The sequence below is a fragment of the Heptranchias perlo genome, chromosome 2 (genome assembly GCF_035084215.1).
Source record: "Heptranchias perlo isolate sHepPer1 chromosome 2, sHepPer1.hap1, whole genome shotgun sequence".
NCBI classification, from domain to species: domain Eukaryota; kingdom Metazoa; phylum Chordata; class Chondrichthyes; order Hexanchiformes; family Hexanchidae; genus Heptranchias; species Heptranchias perlo.
The window spans coordinates 124,802,969-124,825,658 of record NC_090326.1 but is presented as its reverse complement, the minus strand read 5'-3'; the positions used below and the strand labels follow the sequence as shown (position 1 = coordinate 124,825,658).

The window sequence follows — 22,690 nt, the reverse complement described above, 5'->3', positions numbered from 1 at the left end:
TATAGTTTTTGAAGTTAGTATCCATCATGCCGTTAATTCCTGTTAAATCAAAAATCTTCTTTTTTATCCCAAGACCAAGAATGACTTCAAATAATGGCAATTTGATATTTCAAACCGGCAACCTAAAGAACATTGAATTCAAGACTTCACCATCTGGGAGGATCAAACTAAATAATGATGATCTTGAACAACTACTTATTCAGGTAATAAACAGAAGAAATTTAACTGACAATTTCTGACCTATAAAACATTGTGTTGCCATTGTATAAAGAATATAAGTTACTTAGATTGTGGAAATAGTATTCTTTAATTAAGTAACTCTTACAACACAGTATTATTCAGCCAGCCTAAACAGATTTTTTTCAATTAAATATTCTGCTTCATACATTAAAATTTATATTAAGCTTTAACATATAAAGGTGGTCCTGACTGATGTACATTAATTTTGACTGTATTTGAGCACTGAATTGCACTTATTATTTGAGTACAAGCGCAGATGTCATATAATATTTAATGAGATTAATTCAACTGTTTTACTGTAATTTTAGATTAGAAAAAATAAAGATGATATTGTAGAACTGAAAACTAATGGAGGTAAAATCCCTCAGAATGTTTCTAATCAAATCGGTCAGCTGAACACAAGGGTAAGTACAACATTCATGATATCTCTCTCTCTCTCTCTCTCGCTCTCTTTCAAATAATATTCATGGCCATAGAAATGGAAGTAACGTCTAGGATTCAGAAGAGTGTCTTTGGAATTTATCACACCAGGAAGGAAAAGTGTGTCTGTGTTCACATGTGACACCCTGCCTTTTGTCTGCTTATTGAGCATTTCACGAAAAGACCATTCAATATGTAGATCTTATGTTTTCTACAAAATACATTTGAAGAATGTTTAAAGACGAGGAAGTAGAGTCTTGAAACTGTTCTCTATATAAGTTATACATCAGTCAAAAAAAAACATACCAGAACTCTGCAAAGGACAAAAATAATCTTTGTCTTGACTGAACCAGGTATGAGGCATTTGGAGTGATTCTTGGTAGAGTTAAGTTACAGATAGTATTCAGTTCAGTGATTTTAATCACAACCTAAACACTAGATATCAGATATACCCAGTTATGAAACCCTAAGAGTCAATTACAACTTAAACTGCAAGATCATTATTCTTTATAAATATTGTCTTTATTTTTAATAAACCTTTGTTTTAAAGGTTTTTTTTAATAGCTGTTATGTGCCAAATATAACACAGTTAATTTTAACATAACCCACCTTGCAGGAAATTGACAGGATCAGATTTGCTGCCTGATTTTACTCTACAGTGAAGTCAATGGAGAGTAAAATCAGGCAGTGTTTAAAATGGGCAGCTGATCTGATCCTGTCAGTTTCCCATTGGGCAGGTTAGATTAAAATGACCCCTATCAAGTGGAGTGCAGCCACTGTGATGTAGGTGAAAGAATATAACATGACTTATTTTGACTTCGAGTCTACAATTCAAGATCAAGTTAATCAAGGACAGTCAGCATAGATTTGTTAAAGGCAACCTGTGTTTGATAAATTTAAGAGAGTTTTTTTTGTGAGAAGTGACTGATTGAATAGATAAAGGAAAAATAGTAGATGTGATGCACATGAATTCTCCAAAGGCATCTGATTATCAAAAGTAAGCTATACACTAAATATTAAATGTAGAATAATGAATAGTTGGTAGTAATTGTAAGGCGGGAGTTTCATTGAAGGTTTCAGATGGTTCATCAATCATAATCAGTATTTAATGAACCATAGATATTTACATCACAGAAGAAGGCCACTTGTCCAATTATGTCTAGAGCGGCTCTTTGCTAGAACAATACAAAATTAATCCTACTGCCCTGCTCTTTCTCCATAGCCCTGTATCTTTCTCTGCTTCAAATTTTTATTTACACGTCTCTTAAAAGATGCAATGGTCTCTGCCTTAACTACTACCTGTGGCAAAGCATTCCATTCTCTAGCAACTCTCCACTAATGTGTCTGTATTCCCTGGAAGTCTTTTCCAATCGACCTCGCTGTTTGCCAAAGCCCCTACTTTTGGGTCATCAGCAAATTTCAATATTGCGCTCCCTATCTTCAATTCCAAACATCTATATGTATCCAGAACAAAAGTGAGCCCAGCACTTACTTTCAACCTTTCTCCAATCTGAGCAACACGCCCTAACCCAATTTTCCCTGTCCTTCAACAAATTTTCTATACATGCTAATATTTATTTCTTTTTATACCACATGGCTGAATTTTTGTAACAATCCCTCATGAAACAATTTATCGGATGCTTTTGGAGAATTCATGTGCATCAGGTCTACTACATTTCCTTTACCTATTCAATCAGTCACTTCTCACAAAAAAACTCTATTAAATTTATCAAACACATGTTGCCTTTAACAAACGAATTGTAAATGCTAAGAATTTTCCCACAACTATTCACAGCCACCCCGTTGACCTTTCCATCTTACATGGCTTCTCTACTCCCATTGTCTCAGTCACAGACAGTGTATTCTGCACCACCCACAATCCTCTACCTGCTTCCAGCCCTACTTCCTTCTGCATCTGCTCCTGGAAAAAATTTCTCCCCAAAGTCACTTGTAACTGCTCTTTCAAACTCACAACTTCCGAGCATCTCCGTTCTTCACAATAATTCTGCAGCTGTTGATCTGCTGATCCACTCCCTCACCTCTACCGTTGATGCCCCTGACCCTAGTAAAACCCTTACTCTCTTCCCTCCCTGCTTGTTCCCCCAGATATGCCCCCCAATTTTATTCACTAGAGTCCAAGGAACTCAGATTTGAGTGTATCTGGTGCACAACTGGCTTAGCCATCTGGCTGGACCAAATCAAACACTATCAAGAATTTCTCTTCTCTGCCAAAACCGCTCATCGCTCCAGCATCATCCTGGAAAACAAAGATAATCCCTTGCTTTTCCCCACTACCAAATACCTCCTAAGACCTCTCTGCCATGTCCCGTCCACCCTCACCTCCAACAACATGTGCAAAGAGCTCATGGACCACTACATCCCTCTCTTCCCCTTGCCTACCAAGCCATACCTGCCCCGAGGTCCCCCCTGCCATAGGCCAGAACTCGTGTCTTTCTCTAATTTCTCTTCTTTCTCCCCTCATGTCCTTTCGATTTCATCTTGTCCATGAGACCCACCTCCCGCTCGCTTCTCACCAAACTGCTGACCACCTGTAAGAAATACGATTTCGAGACCAAATCATAATCACGTATCCCATCCTGCAAAGCTTTAGGCGCTTCGCTAAAAAGCGATGCTGTGGGCAGACCTTGCGTCTGTGAGAATACAAAGAGAGCCAGCATCCCACAGGAAATGTTATGCCTGACATCAGGCAAAGTGATTGTGAATATTGCAGAGACAGTAAAAATTGAAGACCATTTGTCAGAAACAGATAACAAAACGTCCCAAGGCATAATCAAAGATTCAGGATCTGGACACAGACTAATCCTGTTATGTTAATTGCAGGAGCATTGTTCAGATAATTAGGTAACTTTCGTGGTTGGCATATACAAGATGAAACATCTTAAATGTCTGCATCTGAACAATCAAAATACACAGAAAGATAAGGGCATGTCCCTCCCCCATAAAATAGATAGGGTGGACAACAGTTAACACCATAGAATGGATAAAGATGTCTGGATCAATGGGCACCCTGGGGCTGGGGGGGAAGATGTATGGGACAGATGGCATCATGCAACTAATGTCATTAAGCTATCAGAAGCAAATATGCTTCAGAAAGATATATAAATTAAGGCACTCTCCCACTAAAGTTAGAAGCAGTTTCTGGACGGCGGAGGTCCACACACCCTATGCTACCAGGCCTGATCAGCTTGAAACTTCCTAGGGACAGGCTGTACCATCCTTGTTTATTTGATATAACTGTATTAGAATGTTTTTATATAAATACTTGTTGTTTGTTATAACTGCATTAGTTGCTCTTGTGTCTATAATAAAGCTTGCATGTTCGGTCACACTCGGGCCCGAATCATTGTAGAAGTTATTATTAAGAAGGATTAACAACCCTTGGTCGCATTAATAATAGCATATTTCCAACACCACCCAAGTTCCCTTCCTGGCCACCATGCTAGCTGACATTGTAAATGTTTCATCGTTCAGACACTGTCCCCTCCCTGTCAAAACTGCTGTCATCAACCCTTCCTCAAAAAAACCACTGTCAGTCCCTTTGTTTTTGCAAACTACTGCCCCATCTCCAACCTCCTTTTCCTTTCCATAGTTTTTAAACGTGCTGTCACCTCTCAAATTCATGCCCATCTTTCCCGCAACTACATGTTTGAATCTCTCCATTCAGGTTTCTGCCCCTGCACTGCACATTTACCTGAGGAAGGAGGAAGCCTCCGAAAGCTTGTAAATTTCAAATAAAATCGTTGGACTATAACTTGGTGTTGTAAAATTGTTTACAATTGTCAACCCCAGTCCATCACCAGCATCTCCACATCACTGCACTGAAACAGCCGTAATCAGTCACAAATGACATCCTCTGTAACTGCAACTATGGTGCACTATCCCTCCTCGTCCTTCTCAACCTCTCTACAGCTTTTGACATGGTCGACTGCACCTTCAACCTCCAATACCTCTCTTCTTTTGTTCAGCTGAGTGCAACTGTGCACACCAGCTGTACTTCTCCACTACCTCTCTCGCCCTGTCCACTCCCCCTGTATTGTCAGACTGATTGTCCAACATCTAGTTCTGGATGAGCTACATTTCCTCCAGTTAAACATTGGGAAGACCAAAGCAATTGTCTTTGACCCTCGCCACAAACTCCGTACCTTTGTCATCAATTCCATTCCCCTCCTCGGCCATTGTCTTAGGTTAAACCAAACTATTTGCAACCTTTGCCTTCTTTTAGACCTCAAGCTGACCCCATATCATATCCATCACAAAGTCCGCCTTTTTCCACCTCTGTAACATCACTCGTCTCCGCCTCTGCCTCAGCTCATCTGTTTCCAAAACTCTTATCCATGTCTTAGTTATCTCCAGACTCGACTATTCCAATTCCCTACTGGCCGGCCTCCCATTCTCTACTCTACATAAAGTTCAGCTCATCCTACACTCTGCTCTCCATATCCTAACCCACACCAAGTCCCGTTCACGCATCATCGGTGTGCTCGCTGACCTACATTGGCTCCCGGTCCCTGAATGCCTCAAATATAAAATTCTCATCCTCGTGTTTAAATCCCTTCATGGTTTCACTCCTCCATATCTCTGTAACCTTCTCCAGCCCTACAATCCTCCAAGAAATCTTGGAGTTAAAATTGGACTGTTAGATTTTCCTCCCTAATGAAGTTAATGGTGCAGATTTTACCGTTTAAATTAATGAGTGGAATATTGAGCAGGCATCCTACAGGCATACACTCCTTTTTCCTGATTTTCCTGTATCCACTGCGACCAAGTGATCCAATAAACCCAGGTGAAAGAAAATGAAAATCTGACCCATTTATGTCTTTTTAATTTATTCCCTTATTTGTGCTACAAAACAACAGAATTTAGTAAAACTTAAGAACACAAATAAAGATAATCATCTGAGTTCTGGGGATGGATTTTAACTTCCCCTTTCCAATGGAAACTGGGTGGGGGTCGTGGGGGTGGTGGGGGCAGTAAAAATGAAACAGGGTCTTACCCAGTCTGTGCACGCCCCTATCTGGCCAGCTGCAGTCTTAAATTGTAAGCAACAAGGACATCCACCAGAAGCCGGCAGGGTCCTTCTTTAAATATGCAGATTGGGTTCTGGTAAGGTCATCGGGGCTCGACTACTATTTTTACCTGAGGCCTGAGTGGGGGAGCAGTGGTGGCTTCCCTGTCATGCCAAAGCTGCTGGGAACTGCATTGAGGTCCAGAAGAGGCCCAGTCAGGTAAGTTTTTAAAATTTATTTGAAGTTTCCTTGAGGGCAGGAGTGCTTTTTTGGGCCCCACAAGGAAACCTTGGGCCTCCTTTGTTCTGAGCTTTCGCCCTTCCCCGACCACGATTTCCCAGCAAAGTCCCTCCGATCCACTTACCTTGTGCTGGGGATCATTTCTGCAGGGCCCTGGCGGCGACCTCTGAGCCACCTGATTTTAACGGGCAGGCAGCCACTTCCCGCTGACTTCCTGGCCACTTTGGTCAGGAGGTTGGCAAGCCTCATGCTGATGAGGTCTAGCCATTAAAATCATCCGACCCTCCCTGCTACCGTTACAGACGGAGTAAAAATCATTCCCCTGGTTTCTGTAATGTTCAAATGGACTTTCTGGAGTTACAGCAAAGGGGATAACAATCTGTTGTAGACAACATAGTGTACCCACCCTTCAAAGAAATTGGAGGAAATTTTGACTTTAAATAGCGTAAAACGCACTCGGCCATCTGTTAAATGCCTCTCTTGATTTTAGTTTCCACTGTCTTCAATGGAAACAAAATTCAGCAGAGGCGTGCAATGGGTGGGCGAGCCGATATTGCCCATTTTACATTAATGCCATAACTCAAATGACCCCCATTGTCTGTAAAAGCTACATTACTATGTGTGTGCAAATCATTTTGTTTAAGTGAAGAGACCCTCACATTAGATGCTATGATGATATTTTTTCTGAAAAGCATGGAGAAATGGCTGAAAGTATAATGGATGTTTATAAGAACGTAAGAAATAGGAGCAGGAGTAGACCATATGATCCCTCAAGCCTGCTCCGCCATTCAATAAGACCATGGCTGATCTTCGACCTCAACTCCACTTTCCCGCCCGATCCCCATATCCCTTGATTCCCCTAGAGTCCAAAAATCTATCGATCTCAGTCATGAACATATTCAATGACTGAGCATCCACAGCCCACTGGGATAGAGAATTCCAAATATCCACGACCCTCTGAGTGAAGAAATTCTTCCAGATCTCAGTTCTAAATGTCCAATCCCTTATCCTGAGCCCCTTGTCCACTTCTTTTGCTTAAATTTTAAACAGAATTAGTAGAATAAGCCATTACCTCACTTACAAGTAAAAGGTGCAGTTATTCATTAAAGAAGAAGTTAGGTTTATGGCAAACAGTATCAGTGATAGATCTGATGAAAGGTTTTCGACCTGAAACGTTAACTCTGTTTCTTTCTCCACAGATGCTGCCTGACTTGCTGAGCTTTTCCAGCATTTTCTGTTTTTATTTCAGATTTCCAGCATCTGCAGTATTTTGCTTTTGATTTAGTAGCAGTGATACTTACTCATTAGTCACTGGTAAAACTTTAACAACATTCTGAGAATAATCCTGTTTTGAGAGCTCCCCCCCCACCCCGAGTGCCCTGTATTCTTCCATTTTTTTGCTAAAAATAGAGGATTGGAGACGTTGGGTGATGTAAGCCAGGAGGACTTCCTTGCAGACCATCTGCCCTTTGTTGGTGTCAGTAAAATCTATCATAAATTATTCACCTTTTTGACTTTTAATCATTGCTTCAGTTTTTTCTAAACATTGCAATACTGGCCAGAAAGTATCCAGTCTCACTAATGTCACTGATATGGAAAGGACGTAATACAAGGCCCCCCCTTGACTAACATCATCCCATTGCTCTAAGAACCAAATGGATGAATACTGGGATCCACAGAAGAACATTGTATTTTGAAAACTGAAACTTTAAAAATTACAAGCCAGTATATACAATGCATGAAGATAGCTATTTGAATACTTACTCTTTCCTCTTAAGGTAGCAATGCAATGTCAGAATATTTAAAATACTAATTTAACTGCTGCTTTTGCTGTCCTTTTAGCTGATAGGACTTGAAGCCAATGTTCAGAATATACAAACAGTAAGTACTTTGAATTATTATGACTTTCTATTACAGCAATGATAGTCATTTATTTCAGCCAAATGTGAAGCACAAGATGACACGCACTGAACACATGACTGAAAAAGCATAGGTTAAATTTGTGTAGGATTTGAATGCTAGCTGCTGTTCCAGAGGGCAGACTAAGCATGGGACTGAGGTTGCATTGTTAGACCGACACTAAGGGTAACTAGATTTCATACCTAATCTCATATTTTGCAGGATAGTATTCAGTACTGTCTGATTTGGGATCAGACGTGAGTTGGCCTCTTTAGTAATAGCTGACAATTCAGATTAGGACCAATTATTAATGGATCAAAGAAAACTAAGGGCCCAACAAAATGCAAAGTGTTTAATTCTTCAGGCGGTGTCTAAGACATAGGACCTTGAACATTGTGAATATTACGGTGGCAGCAGTTGAGACATGATTGTGTGGTCTATTCTTAGCTATGGTGTTGGTGGAAATAGTTCTTAAAAGATAAAGAAAACAGACACTTTATCTATTTGCCCTGTGTTGTCAAGTGTTCCATGGCTAAATTTGTCACACATTTCTGACTAGAGAATAACATCAGAAATCCTATGAGGATGAAGAGAGAAAAACAGAGCAAGAGCCATCTAAATACTGTAGTGTTGCATTCTTTAGGCGTATCAGAGATATGATGCAATAAACTAGGGATTTGAAAATCTCACTGTAACATTGTTTCTTCTGTTTGATATTGTATAATCTAAAATGTATTTCAGCAAAAATGTGGGAACTCATCTATTTTAAACCCCATTTTCCATATTTCAGACATTGCAAAGACGCTTGTGTATTAGCAACCCTTGTCAGAATAATGGAACGTGTTTGGATCTCATTGGTTCGTTCCTCTGCCTCTGTCCAAACAACTGGAAGGCAAGACCATTTCTCATCAGAAATTATATTTGCTGCAATGTATGAATCCTGTTAATTGAGATGAAAATGTTCCAGTTATGTGAATTTTCTCACCAAGTAAAACCCATGAATGCTAATTTAATGCATATGTGGGGATGGGGCTGTATGGGTATGGAGCAAGTGCCATTAACAAAGATGAAGCTCTTTGTTTTCATATACAGTACACTTTGCCAATGAGCTCAACAGTGAATTACAACACATCACGTCCATTGATGCTCTCTTTACCTTGCAGCACTGGCAGGCTGACTTTAGTGGTAATGCTGCAAAGTAAACGAGGTGAAGCTGCTCCCTCTAGAAATCTGAAGACCCAACTGAAGAGGTGGATTTGCCAGCTGCCTTGTGTATGCCATCAGTGCCTAGGTGACAGATATAAACATTGCTGCTGCAAATCTAAACTACCACGTTAGTGGCTGACGAGAGTCTGTCTGCTCAGCCGAACTGTACAGGCCAGTATTGTAGTTTCTCAGTTGCTGGCCTATAAGGACCTTCCACAGCTAATGAGGAAAGTCCAGTGGCCAGAAAATAAAATTGTAATTTTTGACTTTCAAACAGCTGTGTATTAGCAGTTTGTTTGCTGTGTATTAGCAATTTGTCTGTTGCACCAATGTTGAGATCTGGGTGTTTTAGTGCATCACTCTCTAAAGGTTCATGACCAATGCCATGAAGTTGTAGCTAAAGCAAACATGGTTCTAGTTAGTATTTACAGGACAATTCCCTACAAAATAAAGCATACCATTTTGGTCTTGTACAAGAGCTTGGTTTGGCCTCATTCAGAATACTGTATCCAGTTTTGGTCTCCTCACATGGTGGGATATTTTGACACCTTGGAAAGGGTGTAGAGGAGGGCCACAAGATTAATTCCCAGTTTAATACACCTTACTTACCCAGATAAGCTCAAAGAGCTAGATCTGTATACTTAGAAAAGCATAGACTCAGGGGCGATTTGACAGAGGTTTATAAAATAATGAAGGGACTAGATTGTGTTTATGTGGACCAATTATTTCAACTCAATCGGTTAGGGCGGACTAGCAGTTACCCTTACAAGTTGTTAAGGGCAGAACTAGGTTGGATGTTAGGCGGTTCTTATTTCCCCAGAGAATAGTGGTCCTGTGGAACAGGTATACCTTTAAGAGAGAGCTGAGCCTGTTTCTGGCTGGGGTGGAGATCACCTTGTATAAGGTAGGTATCCTGTATAATAAATTCGGAACTATGTGATCTCTTAGATTAGTTTCGATCACCTAAAAGAGTCGGAGTGGAATGTTCCAGATTCTTCCCCCTAATTGGCCTGGTTTTCATCTGGTTTTCACCTCTCTCGGGAGATTACATGGTTCCTGGCAGGTGGGGAATGTCTATGTTGTGATGGCATCACAATTATATGGGACAGGCTAGATGGATCAGTGGGTCTTTTCTTGTCCATCAGTTTCATATGTTCGTATGTTGTAGAATCTGTTCTGCAATATAAACAATGCAGATCCCATGGCACCAGCAGCCAAAAGTGTTGTGGAACTGCTTTTTCTTGAAGTGGTTCTGTAATTTAAAAAGGCTTTAGGGTATATGCCATCTTCCTCAAAATTATTTTAATATTAACCCCTAAAGCTCTAGTTTTATTATTTTTTTGCTAATCCTGCAAAGTTCCTGTTAGTGAGCGGAATAATAGCGGTGCTCTGTAAATAACAGTGAACATTAAGGTTTTCAGCTTTGGACTGCTTGAATTTCACTGAAGCTAAAGGCAAACCCAAAGCTAAATTCCAAATGCTTATCATTTCTCATTATTCTGTTTGTTTAGGGACCTACTTGTTCTGATGATGTAAATGAATGTCAGATCTATGCTGGATCACTGCTAGCATGCCAGAATGGAGCAACGTGTGCTAACACAGAAGGCACTTACAGGTAACAGGACCTATCTTAGTCAAATCAGTGATATGTTAGGCTTGCAGCGGATGTTTTACTGTCACAAGTTATTACTGCCAAGTTACTTTGTTCAAAAAGCCAGATAAATAGGATTACTGTTTCATTGAGTGATACAATGAAACAAGTCTTTAAGATAATGAAAGGGTTTGATAGGGTAGACATGGAGAAAATGTCTCCACTTGTGTGGGGGAGTAAAACTAGAGGTCATAAATATAAGATAGTCACTAATAAATCCATTTTGGAATTCAGGAGAAACTTCTTTACCCAAAGAGTGGTTAGAATGTGGAACGTGCTATCACAAGGAGTAGTTGAGGCAAATTGCAAGGATGCATTTAAGGGGAAACTAGATCACCACAGGAGGGAGAAAGGAATAGAAGGGGATGCTGATAGGATTAGATGAAATATGGAGGAGGCTTGTGTGAAGCATAAACGCAGACATAAACCAGTTGGGTCGAATGACCTTTTTTCTTTGCTGTAGACTCGATGTAACGTGGTGGCAGTCCCAAAGGCATTAAGCAACAAGCAAACTCTATAGGCATGATTTTGACCCCGAGCCAGGAAGGGGGCGGGGGGGTGGTCAAATTGCAGACGGGAAACCCGGACGTACAGGTTGATTCGACTGACCGGCCTGATTGACAGGCTGGCTTCAGTCAGAAGGGAGAGCAGTCAGGGAGAGGACATGTTCAGGTAAATCTTCAGTTAAGTCTTTTTTGTATGGATGGGGGGGGTGGCGTGGGTTGGCATGGGGGTGCGGCATGGGTTGGCATGGGGCGGCATGGGTTAGCATGGGTTGGCACGGGGGTCACAAGGGGAGTCAGTCATGGGAGGAGGGATCGGGGGTTAGTCACGGGGGCGTGTCAGGATCGGCAATCATTGCGGGGGTCCTCGACCATTGGGGGGGTGTCGGGGATCAGGGGCGGGGTCCGTGATCGTTGTGGGGGGATGTGGGGATCGGGGGAGGGGGTCCGCGATTGTTGGTGTTGGGAGGTTTCGGGGATCAGGGGCAGGGGTCCACGTTCGTTATCGGGGGTGATCGGGGATCGGGGCTGGGGTCCGCGATTGTTGGGGGGTCACTGCAGGTAGACTTGTTGGGACTGAGGGATGCACTCCTGCTCCTCCGGGCCCACAAACTGTGCCTTTCTAGGTACCTACCTGTTAGTTTTGGGTATTTCTGTCTCCTTTCACGTGGCGTGAAAGAGAAGGCCCGGGATCCCAGCCCCCCGGGGTTGAAATTGGAAAATGCAGAAAAATGGAGGCTCGAAACCTCCTTGAAAGGATTTAATCACCAACCCGCCTCCGGAGGAGCAGGTTGGTTGCCTGCCCCTCGTCCCGCCCCATTGTAAACTGTAATTGGCGGGTTGGGGGCGGGTCTGAAATGGTTGCGATTTTGAATGCCCCCTTTTAAAATTGTGCTCTGTATGTTGATTAAACACAGAGGCAGTAGGTCAAGATATTTAGGATTAGCACATGGGAAACATTTGTTTCTAAATACCTCATGGGCTGTCAATGCAACTACATGATTTTTGTGAAATATTTTAGAAAGCTGAGTGAATATTTTATCCTTTGTCCATTTACCAACATGTTGAAAAATAAACATGCTCTTTGTTTTGAAGTCAGTTTGCAATCAAGCTTCTCTTTTGTTTACAATGAGTGCCCACTTTTAGTCCATTATGGTCTCTAAGTAACAGTATTATCACGCTGTAGTGTAGTTAAATCAAGCCAGGGACCTACTGTGTGTTGTAAATAGAATCACAGAATGGTTACAGCACGGAAGGAGACCATTTGGCCCATTGTGTCCGTGCCGACTCTTCGCAAGAGCAGTCCAGCTAGTCCCATTCCCCCGCCCTTTCCCTGTAATCCTGTAGAGGTTTTCCCTACAAGTACTTATCCAGTTCCCTTTTGAAAGCCACAATTGAATCTGCCTCCACCGCCTCCTCAGGCAATGCATTCCAGATCATAACCACTCGCTGTGTAAAAAAGTTTTTCCTCATGTCACCTTTGGTTCTTTTGCCAATCATCTTAAATCTATGTCGTCTGGTTCTTGACCCTTCCACCAATGGGAACAGTTTCTCTCTATCTACTCTGTCTAGACCCTTCATGATTTTGAACACTTCTTTAAAATCTCCTCTCAACCTTCTCTGCTCTAAGGAGAACAACTCTAGCTTCTCCAGTCTATTCACATGACTGAAGTCTCTCATCCCTGGAATCATTCTAGTAAATCTCTTCTGCACTCTCTCTAAGGCCTTCACATCCTTCCTAAAGTGCGGCACCCAGAACTGGACACAATACTCCAGTTGTGGTGGAACCAGTGTTTTATAAAGGTTCATTATAACCTCCTTGCTTTTGTACTCTATGCCTCTATTTATAATGCCAAGGATCTTGTATGCTTTCTTAACCGCTTTCTCAACTTGCCTTGCCACCTTCAACGATTTGTGCACTTAATCCCCAGATCTCTGTTCCTGCACCCCTTTTAGAATTTACCCTTTAATTTATATTGCCTCTCCTCGTTCTTCCTATCAAAATGTATCACATCACACTTTTCTGCGTTAAATTTCACCTGCCACGTGTCCGCCCATTCCATCAGCCTGTCCATGTCCTCTTGAAGTCTATCACTATCCTCCTCACTGTTCACTACCCTTCCAAGTTTTATGTCATCTGCAAATTTAGAAATTGTGCCCTGTATGCCCAGGTTCAAGTCATTAATATGTATCAAGAAAAGCAATGGTCCTAGTACGAACCCCTGGGGAACACCACTGTTTACCACTACTCTCTGTTTCTGTTACTTAGCCAATTTCATATCCATGCTGCCACTGCCCTTTTTATTCCATGGGCTTCAACTTTGATGACAAGTCTATTTTGCGGCACTTTATCAAACGCCTTTTGGAAGTCCATATACACCACATCAACCGCATTGCCCTCATCAACCCTCTCTGTTACCTGATCAAAAACTCAATCAAGTTAATCAAACACGATTTGCCTTTAACAAATCCGTGCTGGCTTTCCATTATTAATCCACACTTGTCCAAGTGACTGTTAATTTTGTGCCAGATTATCGATTCTAAAAGTTCCCCACTACCGTGGTTAAACTGACTGGCCTGTAGTTTCTGGGTTTATCCTTACACCCTTTTTTGAACAATGGTGTAATATTTGCAATTCTCCAGTCCTCTGGCACCACCCCCATATCTAAGGATGATTGGAAGATTGTGGCCAGTACTTCCGCAATTTCCACCCTTACTTCCCTCAGCAACCTAGGATGCACCCCATCTGGACTGGGTGACTTACCTACTTTAAGCACAGCTAGCCTCCTCTTTATCAATGTTTAGCCCATCCAGTATCTCAACTACCTCCTCTTTTACTGTGACTTTGGCAGCATCTTCTTCCTTGGTAGAGACAGATGCAAAGTACTCATTTCGTATCTCAACCATGCCCTCTGCCTCCATGTGTAGATCTCCTTTTTTAGTCCCTAATCGGTCCCACCCCTCCTCTTACTACCTGTTTACTGTTTTCATGCCTATAGAAGATTTTTTGGATTCAAAGCATCCAAATTAAGTTTATATACCATCGTGAAATAAAGATTCTTCCAAACTTATTTTTAATATTGATGATACTCTTCATTGCATCATTCTCAGTTGTACCTGTACTCCAGAATGGTATGGTCCACATTGCAATTCCAAATATGACGATTGCCAAGGTGCCCCACAAGCGCTATGTGAACATGGCATCTGTATTGATTCAGACAGAGTACAGCCAAACCAGGTAAAAATCTATGGAACCATTTGTGAGTCCTAGTTTAACAAAAAAGTGTTTCTATCCAAGTACTCTGATTAAGTAGCTTCTACTATAATACTTGAACTGAAGTTCATGAAGTAATTGTAGCATTTGTACTTTTAATTGCAAACATTTATTAATGGCCCTTGTTTCCACTTGCCTTTCATTCACAGCCGAAGTACCAGTGTATCTGCGATATTGGGTGGGCCCAGCCTCCTACAAGCCCAGCCTGCAGTTTGGATATTGATGAATGTGCTCTTCCTGACCCTCCCTGCTCAATGAACCCTCCAGTCCATTGCATTAATTCCCCAGGTTCCTACTTTTGTGGACTGTGCCCGGCAGGTAATAACTTGTTTGTTTATTTACTAAATTCATTTGAATATATTGTGATCAATCATTAGAAACCAGTCAATATGACACGTACACGTTTTCACTATGCCTAATCGGATTTATTGAATCAATTTCTCTTACATTAATTAGGTAGTTTAAAAAAAATTTTGGTAATGTTTTGCTAAAATGTCCACAGGCTGGGAAGGAAATTGGCACAGCTGCCGAGATATTAATGAGTGCGAGACCAATAATGGAGGATGCTCTCAGGCTCCAATAGTTCAGTGTCTTAATACAATGGGATCTTTCCATTGTGGTTTATATCCACCAGATATGTAGCCCTGTTAAGGTAACTGTAAGATTAGCTCAAGTCAATGTAGCAGTGAAGGGACACTTGTTTGAACGGCTAGGACATTGGTTCAAAACCCTTTATTTAATTTAATCTTGTTTTTTAGTCATGAAATTGCAATAATTAGCAATTGTTGTTAGGTTCCTGAAGAGTGCTATCATAGAATCATAGAAAGTTACGGGACAGAAGGAAGCCATTTGGCCCATTGCGTCTGTGCCGGCCGAAAAAGAGCTATCCAGCTTAATCCCACTTTCCAGCACTTGGTCCGTAGCCCTGTAGGTTATGGCACTTCAAGTGCTCATCCAAGTACTTTTAAATGAGTTGAAGGTTTCTGCCTCTACCACCCTTTTAGGCCATGAGTTCGAGACCCCCACGATCCTCTGGGTGAAAAAATTTCTCCTCAACTCCCCTCGAATCCTTCTACCAATTGCATTAAATTTATTCCCCCGGTCACTGACCCCTCTGCTGAGGAAAATAGGTCCTCCCTATCCACTCTATCTAGTCCTGTCATAATTTTATATACCTCAATTAAATCTCCCCTCAGCCTCCTTTGCTCCAAAGAAAACAACCCCAGCCTATCCGATCTTTTCTCATAGCTAAAATTCTCCAGCCCTGGCAACATCCTCGTAAATCTCAGTACCCTCTCTAGTGCAGTCACATCTTTCCTGAAATGTGGTGACCAGAACTGTACGCAGTACTCAAGCTGTGGCCTAACCAATGTTTTATACCGTTCTAGCATAACTTCCCTGCTCTTATATTCTATGCCTTGGCTAATAAAGGAAAGTATCCCGTATGCCTTTTTAACCACCTTATCTACCTGTCCTGGTACCTTCAGGGATTTGTGGACATGCACTCCAAGGTCCCTTTGTTCCTCTACACTTCTCAGTATCCTCCCATTTACTGTGTATTCCCTTGCCTTGTTTGCCCTCCCCAAATGCATTAACTCACACTTCTCTGGATTGAATTCCATTTGCCACTTTTCTGCTCACCTGACCAGTCCATTGATATCTTCCTGCAGTCTACAGCTTTCCTCCTCACTATCAACCACACGGCCAATTTTTGTATCATCTGCAAACTTCATTGAATAATAATCACTGCTAATTTTTAAACCACTCTAAGCGCCTGCATGGAGCAGCATCAGTATATACTCCATAAGGACAAGTAGCAAGTTTTCAGAAGGTACAACATTTTGTTGTATCTGTTCCAATCTACTCTATCTAATGTAATATTTTTTCAATGTAGTTTCGGTATTTATCCTTGTTATCTGTGTTTCTTTCTATTTCCAATGTGAGTTACACCATACATACCAGTATTTCATGCATACAGTCAATGTTTTGGGGACCTGATCTGTGTGGCAGTGTTTGCTGATAAAAATCAGCACGAACCAGGCCTCTCTCCCCTCAACACTGCTCCTACCGCCAATGGAAATGGTTCTGGCCTCTGCATAAAGTAGGTGGGAATTCTTGCAAGAACAGAGGGAAAAGTGAAGGGGTAAAAGGCAGAGGGCTTGGGGATGGGGAGGGGAATGTCATCGTTAACTGGCGTGAGGGGAAGTGCCCGCATTAAGAATTGCATCATTAATTCAGAGAGGAGAAAGAGTGCCATCTTTAAATGGGGGGAGGAAGAGTGCCACCATTAACTGAAGGGGGAAAGCATGCCAGAATTAACAAAGAGAGTGGGGGAAAGAGTGCCAACATCAACGGGGGCAGGGTCTGCAAACAGTCCTAGCATTAACTGAGGGGAGAGGATGGAGAGTGCCGCCATTAACTGAGGGAGAATGAGTGTCAGATTAATTGAAGGATGGAAATTACTTTTTTTTATTTGTTCATGGTGTGTCGGAGACACTGACAAGGTCAGAATTATTGCCCTTGTTGCCTTGAGAACGTGACAGTCGGCCTGAGAAGGTGATGCCAAAATAGTGCCACCATTAACTGAGGGTGTAATGGTTCTAGCTTTAACCGAAGGGTGAGAAGAGTGGTTAGCTTGAACTGGAGGGAGAGAGAAGAATAAGAATTTAACCTTGAACTGGGATTCAGGGGAAAAGAGTGCTCGGTTCAGTTGAGGGAGAAGAGTACCAGCATGAATTGGGAGAGTTTGAGAAGCAGAGAAAATCTCTGTGAAGAGTGGAGAGTTGGATAGGGTACAATGTCTCCATGAATTGGCTCCAGAGGAGGGTAGAATGCCTCTGTGAATGGGGCTGCTTGGGAGGGGAGTGATTAGACAAGGGAGAGTGACTGTTGAGATAACTACTGAAGAAATGATGCTCCAGTTGATATGTTGGAAGTCTAAATATCTCTTTGATTTTCTTTTTTAAAGATTAAAAATCTTGCAGGTTTCAGTAGTAGGAGTGACATGGTAAAATGCCTCAGTTTTTGCTTTGCTGCTAATAGAGAGGGAAGAACAGGAGAAGGTTTGTATGAAACCTGAGCTGGTGGCAGTCCCCTTAGTTCCCCATCTCCAGAGCACCTTACATAAGAACATAAAAAATAGGAGCAGGAGTAGGCCATACGGCCCCTCGAGCCTGCGTCGCCATTCAATCAGATCATGGCTGATCTTCGACCTCAACTCCAATTTCCCGCTCGATCCCCATATCCCTTGATTCCCCTAGAGTTCAAAAATCTATCTATCTCAGCCTTGAATATATTCAATGACTCAGCATCCACAGCCCTCTGGGGTAGAGAATTCCAAAGATTCACAACCCTCTGCATGAAGAAATTCCTCCTCATCTCAGTCTTGAATGGCCAATCCCTGAGACTATACCCCCTAGTTCTAGACTCTCTAGCCAGGGGAAACAATCTCTTGGCATCTACCCTGTCAAGCCCCCTCATAACCTTATATGTTACAATGAGATCACTTCTCATTCTTCTAAACTCCAGAGAGTATAGGCCCATTCTACTCAACCTCTCTGCATAGGACAGCCCTCTCATCCCAGGAATTAATCTAGTGAACCTTTTGTGCAGATTTTTGCTGCTTTCCTTGCTGCTGCTCCTCCTCCTCATTTTCGAGGCTTAATGGTAAGCTCAGTAGCATTCCCATGTTCACTAATTGAGAGCAAGCTAATCCTGTGAAACAGTTCTGCCCTCCACAACCTCACTCTGAAAAAGTATTAAATAGAGAAAAACTTGCCAAAACAGCCAAAAATCTGGCCCAAAAGCACCCTAGCAGCCTGAAATGACTAACCAGAGACTTACCTTGATGGTGGTGAAGATCCCTTTAAATACCACTTATGAAAGCTGCTTACTGATTGTTCCCGCCATGATTTGCTGGGCTGGTTAAGGAAGCGACTTTTCAGGAACGCACAAGCACCAGTTTAACAAAAGGCACATGATTTAGGTGCAGGATCCTTATTATCACATTTAAACGATGCCTGCGCTTGTTGCTGTGGACGCCTGTTGAGCGCTCAGACCGATATGGTATCTCGCTGCTGTATTGGAATTTGTGGCATCCGTTTTGGACCCCGAAAATGTGAGAGACGCATTGCAATTTCCCCCACAATTTCATACAACTAATCTTACTCATGGTATTTTATAGTGTAGAGAATGCATGGAACACATTTGTTCTTAAATAAGATTCTTTGTAATTTGTTGTCTTATTTGTATTGCAGGTTACCAGGGAGATGGGAAGAAGTGCACTAAGATTGATGTATGCTTAATAAACAATGGAGGATGTCATCCCTTAGCATCATGCACATTCAATCCAGGTACAATACTGATTGTGACATTAAACAATCTGTACCTTCAATATATGATGCATAATAAAGCCATATAACTGCAATTGGGTTGAGTCACTCTAAAGATATGAAATATGTTTTTTGTAAGTTTATTGATGTCATTTAAAGCAGAGGATTCTAAACTAGTGTATCAAACTGCTGAGTTCTGCAACTATTTGAGTTCTACTACTACTTATTGCAGTAAAGCCTGAATGTCATCAAGTTCCTATTTTTGATTGGAGATAAAAACATTTAAACGTGATCAGTTTCTTGATATATAAGGTAATAAAACCACCTTGTATAATTTAACTACTACCCACCATGATGATTCGGCGGTACTCACTGGCAACTACGTATTATACCAAGCAACTCAATATATTTACTATTAAAGGGTTTAAACTAATTTGGCAGGGGGATGGACACCAGAATGAAACATTAGAGAGGAGAAACAAGGTCTGGGAGAGACAAATAGCACTAGAGTAAAGAATAGTTCAGAAATAGGAGGGATCAAACAGGGAGCAAATACAAGGCAATCTAAGATGAGTTTGGAGTGCATGTGCGTAAATGCATGTAGCATGATAAATAAGGTTGGTGAGCTGCTGGCACAAGTCGCCACATGTGACTATGATAGAGTGGCAATTACAGAGATCTGGCTCAAAGGTGGGGAGGATTGGGTACTTAATATTTCTAACTACAAGGTATTCAGGAAAGATGGGGGAGGAAATAAATAGTGGGGGGGTGGCAGTATTGATCAAAGAAACTATTATAGCACTTGAAAGGGATGATGTAGTTGAGGAGTCAAAGACAGAACCTGTTTAGTTAGAATTAAGGAACATTAAAGGAGCTATTACGCTAATGGGTGTATACTATAGGCCACCAAATATTGGGAAGGAAATAGAGGAGCAAATTTGCAGGCAAATTACAGAAAGATGCAAGGACTATAGAGTAGTGATAATGGGGGACTTCAATTATCCCAATATAGACTGGGATAGTAACAGTGTAAAGGGCAAAGAGGGGGAGGAATTCCTGAAATGTATACAAGAGAACTTTCTGTGTTTCCAGCCCAACAAGGAAGGAAGCAATGCTGGATCTAGTTCGGGGGAATGAAGTGGCGCAGGTGGAGCATGTTTCGGTGGGGGAGCATTTGGGGAACTGTGATCATAATATAATTACGTTTAGAATAGTTATGGAAAAGGACAAGGAACAATCAAGTATAAAAGTACTAAACTGGAGAAGGGCTAATTTCAGTGAGTTAAAAAGGGATCTTGCACTGGTGGATTGGAATCAAAAATTGGTAGGCAAAATAGTAATTGAACAATGGGAGGCCTTCAAGGAGGAGATGGTTCAGGTACAAAGTAGACACAGTCCCACGAGGGGGAAAGGAAGGACATCCAAAGCTAGAGCTTCCTGGATGACTAAAGATATAGAGATTAAGATGAAACAGAAAAAGGAGGCTTGTGACGAATGTAAGGTTCATAATTCAGTAAGAGAACCAGGCTGAATACAGAAAGTACAGAGGAGATCTAAAAAGGAGAATAAGAGGGGCAGAGAGAGAGCATGAGAATAGATTAGCGACTGAACGGGAACCCAAAAGTCTTTTATAAACATTTGGGGCAGAATTTGGACCTCAAGTCGGGAAGGGAGCCGGGGGGGGGGGGGGATGATTTTCAGGTGCGAAACCTGGAAGCTAAGTTAGGCAGATAAGTGGAAGAGGACAGTGAGGGGGGAGAGAGGGAGAGGCCAGTGTAGTTGAAAATAAAAATGGAACTAAAAATCAATAAATAAGGATGGGGGATTCATGAATTTAAAATAGCTTTACACAGAATGGCAAGAAAAGGTACGAAATGTATTAATTGAAGAAAATTGGCAATGATGGTGAAAAATGAATTAAATGAATTGGGGACAAAGTTGACAAAATGAACAAAATAAATAAGTGCTTGAATTGAAAGGACCCTCGCACATCAGCAGTGTTAATTAAATAAAGATCCAGACATCAGTCAACAAAATTAATGAAAGATGGTGCTTCTCTGGGGAAAATTAATTAAACATACGGGCTGGAAAATTAATTAAACATTGGGGCTGACCTGAAGGATTCGCTGGGGATTATGAGAGCCACCGACACAGCCTTTTATAGCCAGAGGAGGTGCATTATGGTGTGATCTCAGGACAGTGCTGGAAGTTTGTATCCCCGCTGATTTCTAGAAATGGATGCTGGACCTATCAGACTCTGTGAGTAAGGAACAAAAAAAATTTGTTTTTGAAGAGCACTCGTGAATGAAACTTCTGTGCATAATGCTGATTTTTGTTTTAGCACCCATATTTTGACAACATTGTATGGTGGAAACAAAATATGATTTGCAAGCAAAATACAAAGTCAGCATCCAACACTGAAAGCATGATAGAGAGGCAGACCATCATAGGAAGGTCGTTACCCTCAGATAAGAAGGTTGCCCAGTCATCTAAAAGCACCTATGTTTCTGGCTTGATTTAAGGATCATAGAACTATTGTGTGCTGGAACTGACCACACGCACCCCCCCACCCCCAACTCAAACCATTGAGCATTGCTGCCTATCATTTTGAATAATGCTGCACATTTTCCCTGGGATGGCAAAGTCGTCCTGTGCTTCATGTTGCCGTGTGCACAATAAGGAGCTTGCCATATTTAGGCTCGTTTTGTCATCATAGCCTCCTTCTGACTTGTGGAGCAGCAGGGAACTAGTCTGAATGACTCTGCTGAGAATAATCAAAGATTGTCCACCTTCTGAACTGCTTCCCTTGTCTGAAAGATTGACTAGCAGTACTTTCCAATGCATTATAAGGGTTTTGTTTCTTGTACTGGAGCTGTGCGATTGGAGGATGATTGTTGATGGAGGGAGTTTTTATAGTCGTGTAGCTTTTGAACCTTTTGCTGAAGGTTACAGCTAAACAGCTCAAAACGCAGTATGATCACAACTTTGGGACAGAAATGCTTTAATAGCCGCCCCCAGTGAACTTTTAAGAGAAAAACTCCGAAGGACAACTCAGCTAAAAAAAAGTTTGGGAACCTTTGTTCCAAGCAAAAATACTGTTTCTAACAGAAATAGGGTGTGTGTACATGGGATACAAATAGCATATGGTTGCTTAAAATGTATTATGATGTGGAGATGCCGGTGATGGACTGGGGTTGACAATTGTAAACAATTTTACAACACCAAGTTATAGTCCAACGATTTTATTTGAAATCTACAAGCTTTCGGAGGCTTCCTCCTTCCTCAGGTAAATGTCAGGAACTCCTCTAAGCCTACGCAATATAAACAATACATGGTGATTTCAGACTGCCTTTGCAACTGCCCGTTGCCAAGGCAATCACCGTGTTCAGACAGAGAGGTGTTACCGACAGAACCCCCGAGTATACATTCAACAAAAAAAACAAACAGGAAAAAAAAACAGAGAGAGAGAGAGAGGCAGAAACATCCGGAAGGCAGAGAAAGCCAGCAAATGACCTGTTATATTAAAAACAGATAGCTTTTGTTCGCTGGTGGGCTTACGTGTAGCGTTACATGAACCCAAGATCCCGGTTGAGGCCGTCCTCATGGGTGCGGAACTTGGCTATCAATTTCTGCTTGACGATTTTGCGTTGTCGTGTGTCTCGAAGGCCGCCTTGGAGTACGCTTACCCGAAGGTCGGTGGCTGAATGTCCCTGACTGCTGAAGTGTTCCCCGACTGGGAGGGAACCCTCCTGTCTGGCGATTGTTGCGCGGTGTCCGTTCATCCGTTGTCGCAGTGTCTGCATGGTCTCGCCAATGTACCATGCTCTGGGGCATCCTTTCCTGCAACGTATGAGGTAGACAACGTTGGCCGAGTCACAGGAGTATGAACCATGCACCTG

At 41.9% G+C, this 22,690-nt stretch overlaps 1 protein-coding gene across 1 annotated transcript in view; it reads left to right on the top strand.

Annotated features, from left to right (window-relative positions):
* cubn (cubilin (intrinsic factor-cobalamin receptor)) overlaps positions 1-22,690 on the top strand; it is a 347,393-nt gene that overhangs the window by 183 nt on the left and 324,520 nt on the right. The window contains exons 2-9 of the mRNA XM_068007070.1: positions 74-203; positions 549-644; positions 7,770-7,808; positions 8,617-8,718; positions 10,544-10,647; positions 14,298-14,424; positions 14,610-14,778; positions 18,717-18,812. Coding sequence (XP_067863171.1) covers positions 74-203; positions 549-644; positions 7,770-7,808; positions 8,617-8,718; positions 10,544-10,647; positions 14,298-14,424; positions 14,610-14,778; positions 18,717-18,812 — 863 coding nt within the window. The remainder of the gene's footprint in view (positions 1-73; positions 204-548; positions 645-7,769; positions 7,809-8,616; positions 8,719-10,543; positions 10,648-14,297; positions 14,425-14,609; positions 14,779-18,716; positions 18,813-22,690) is intronic.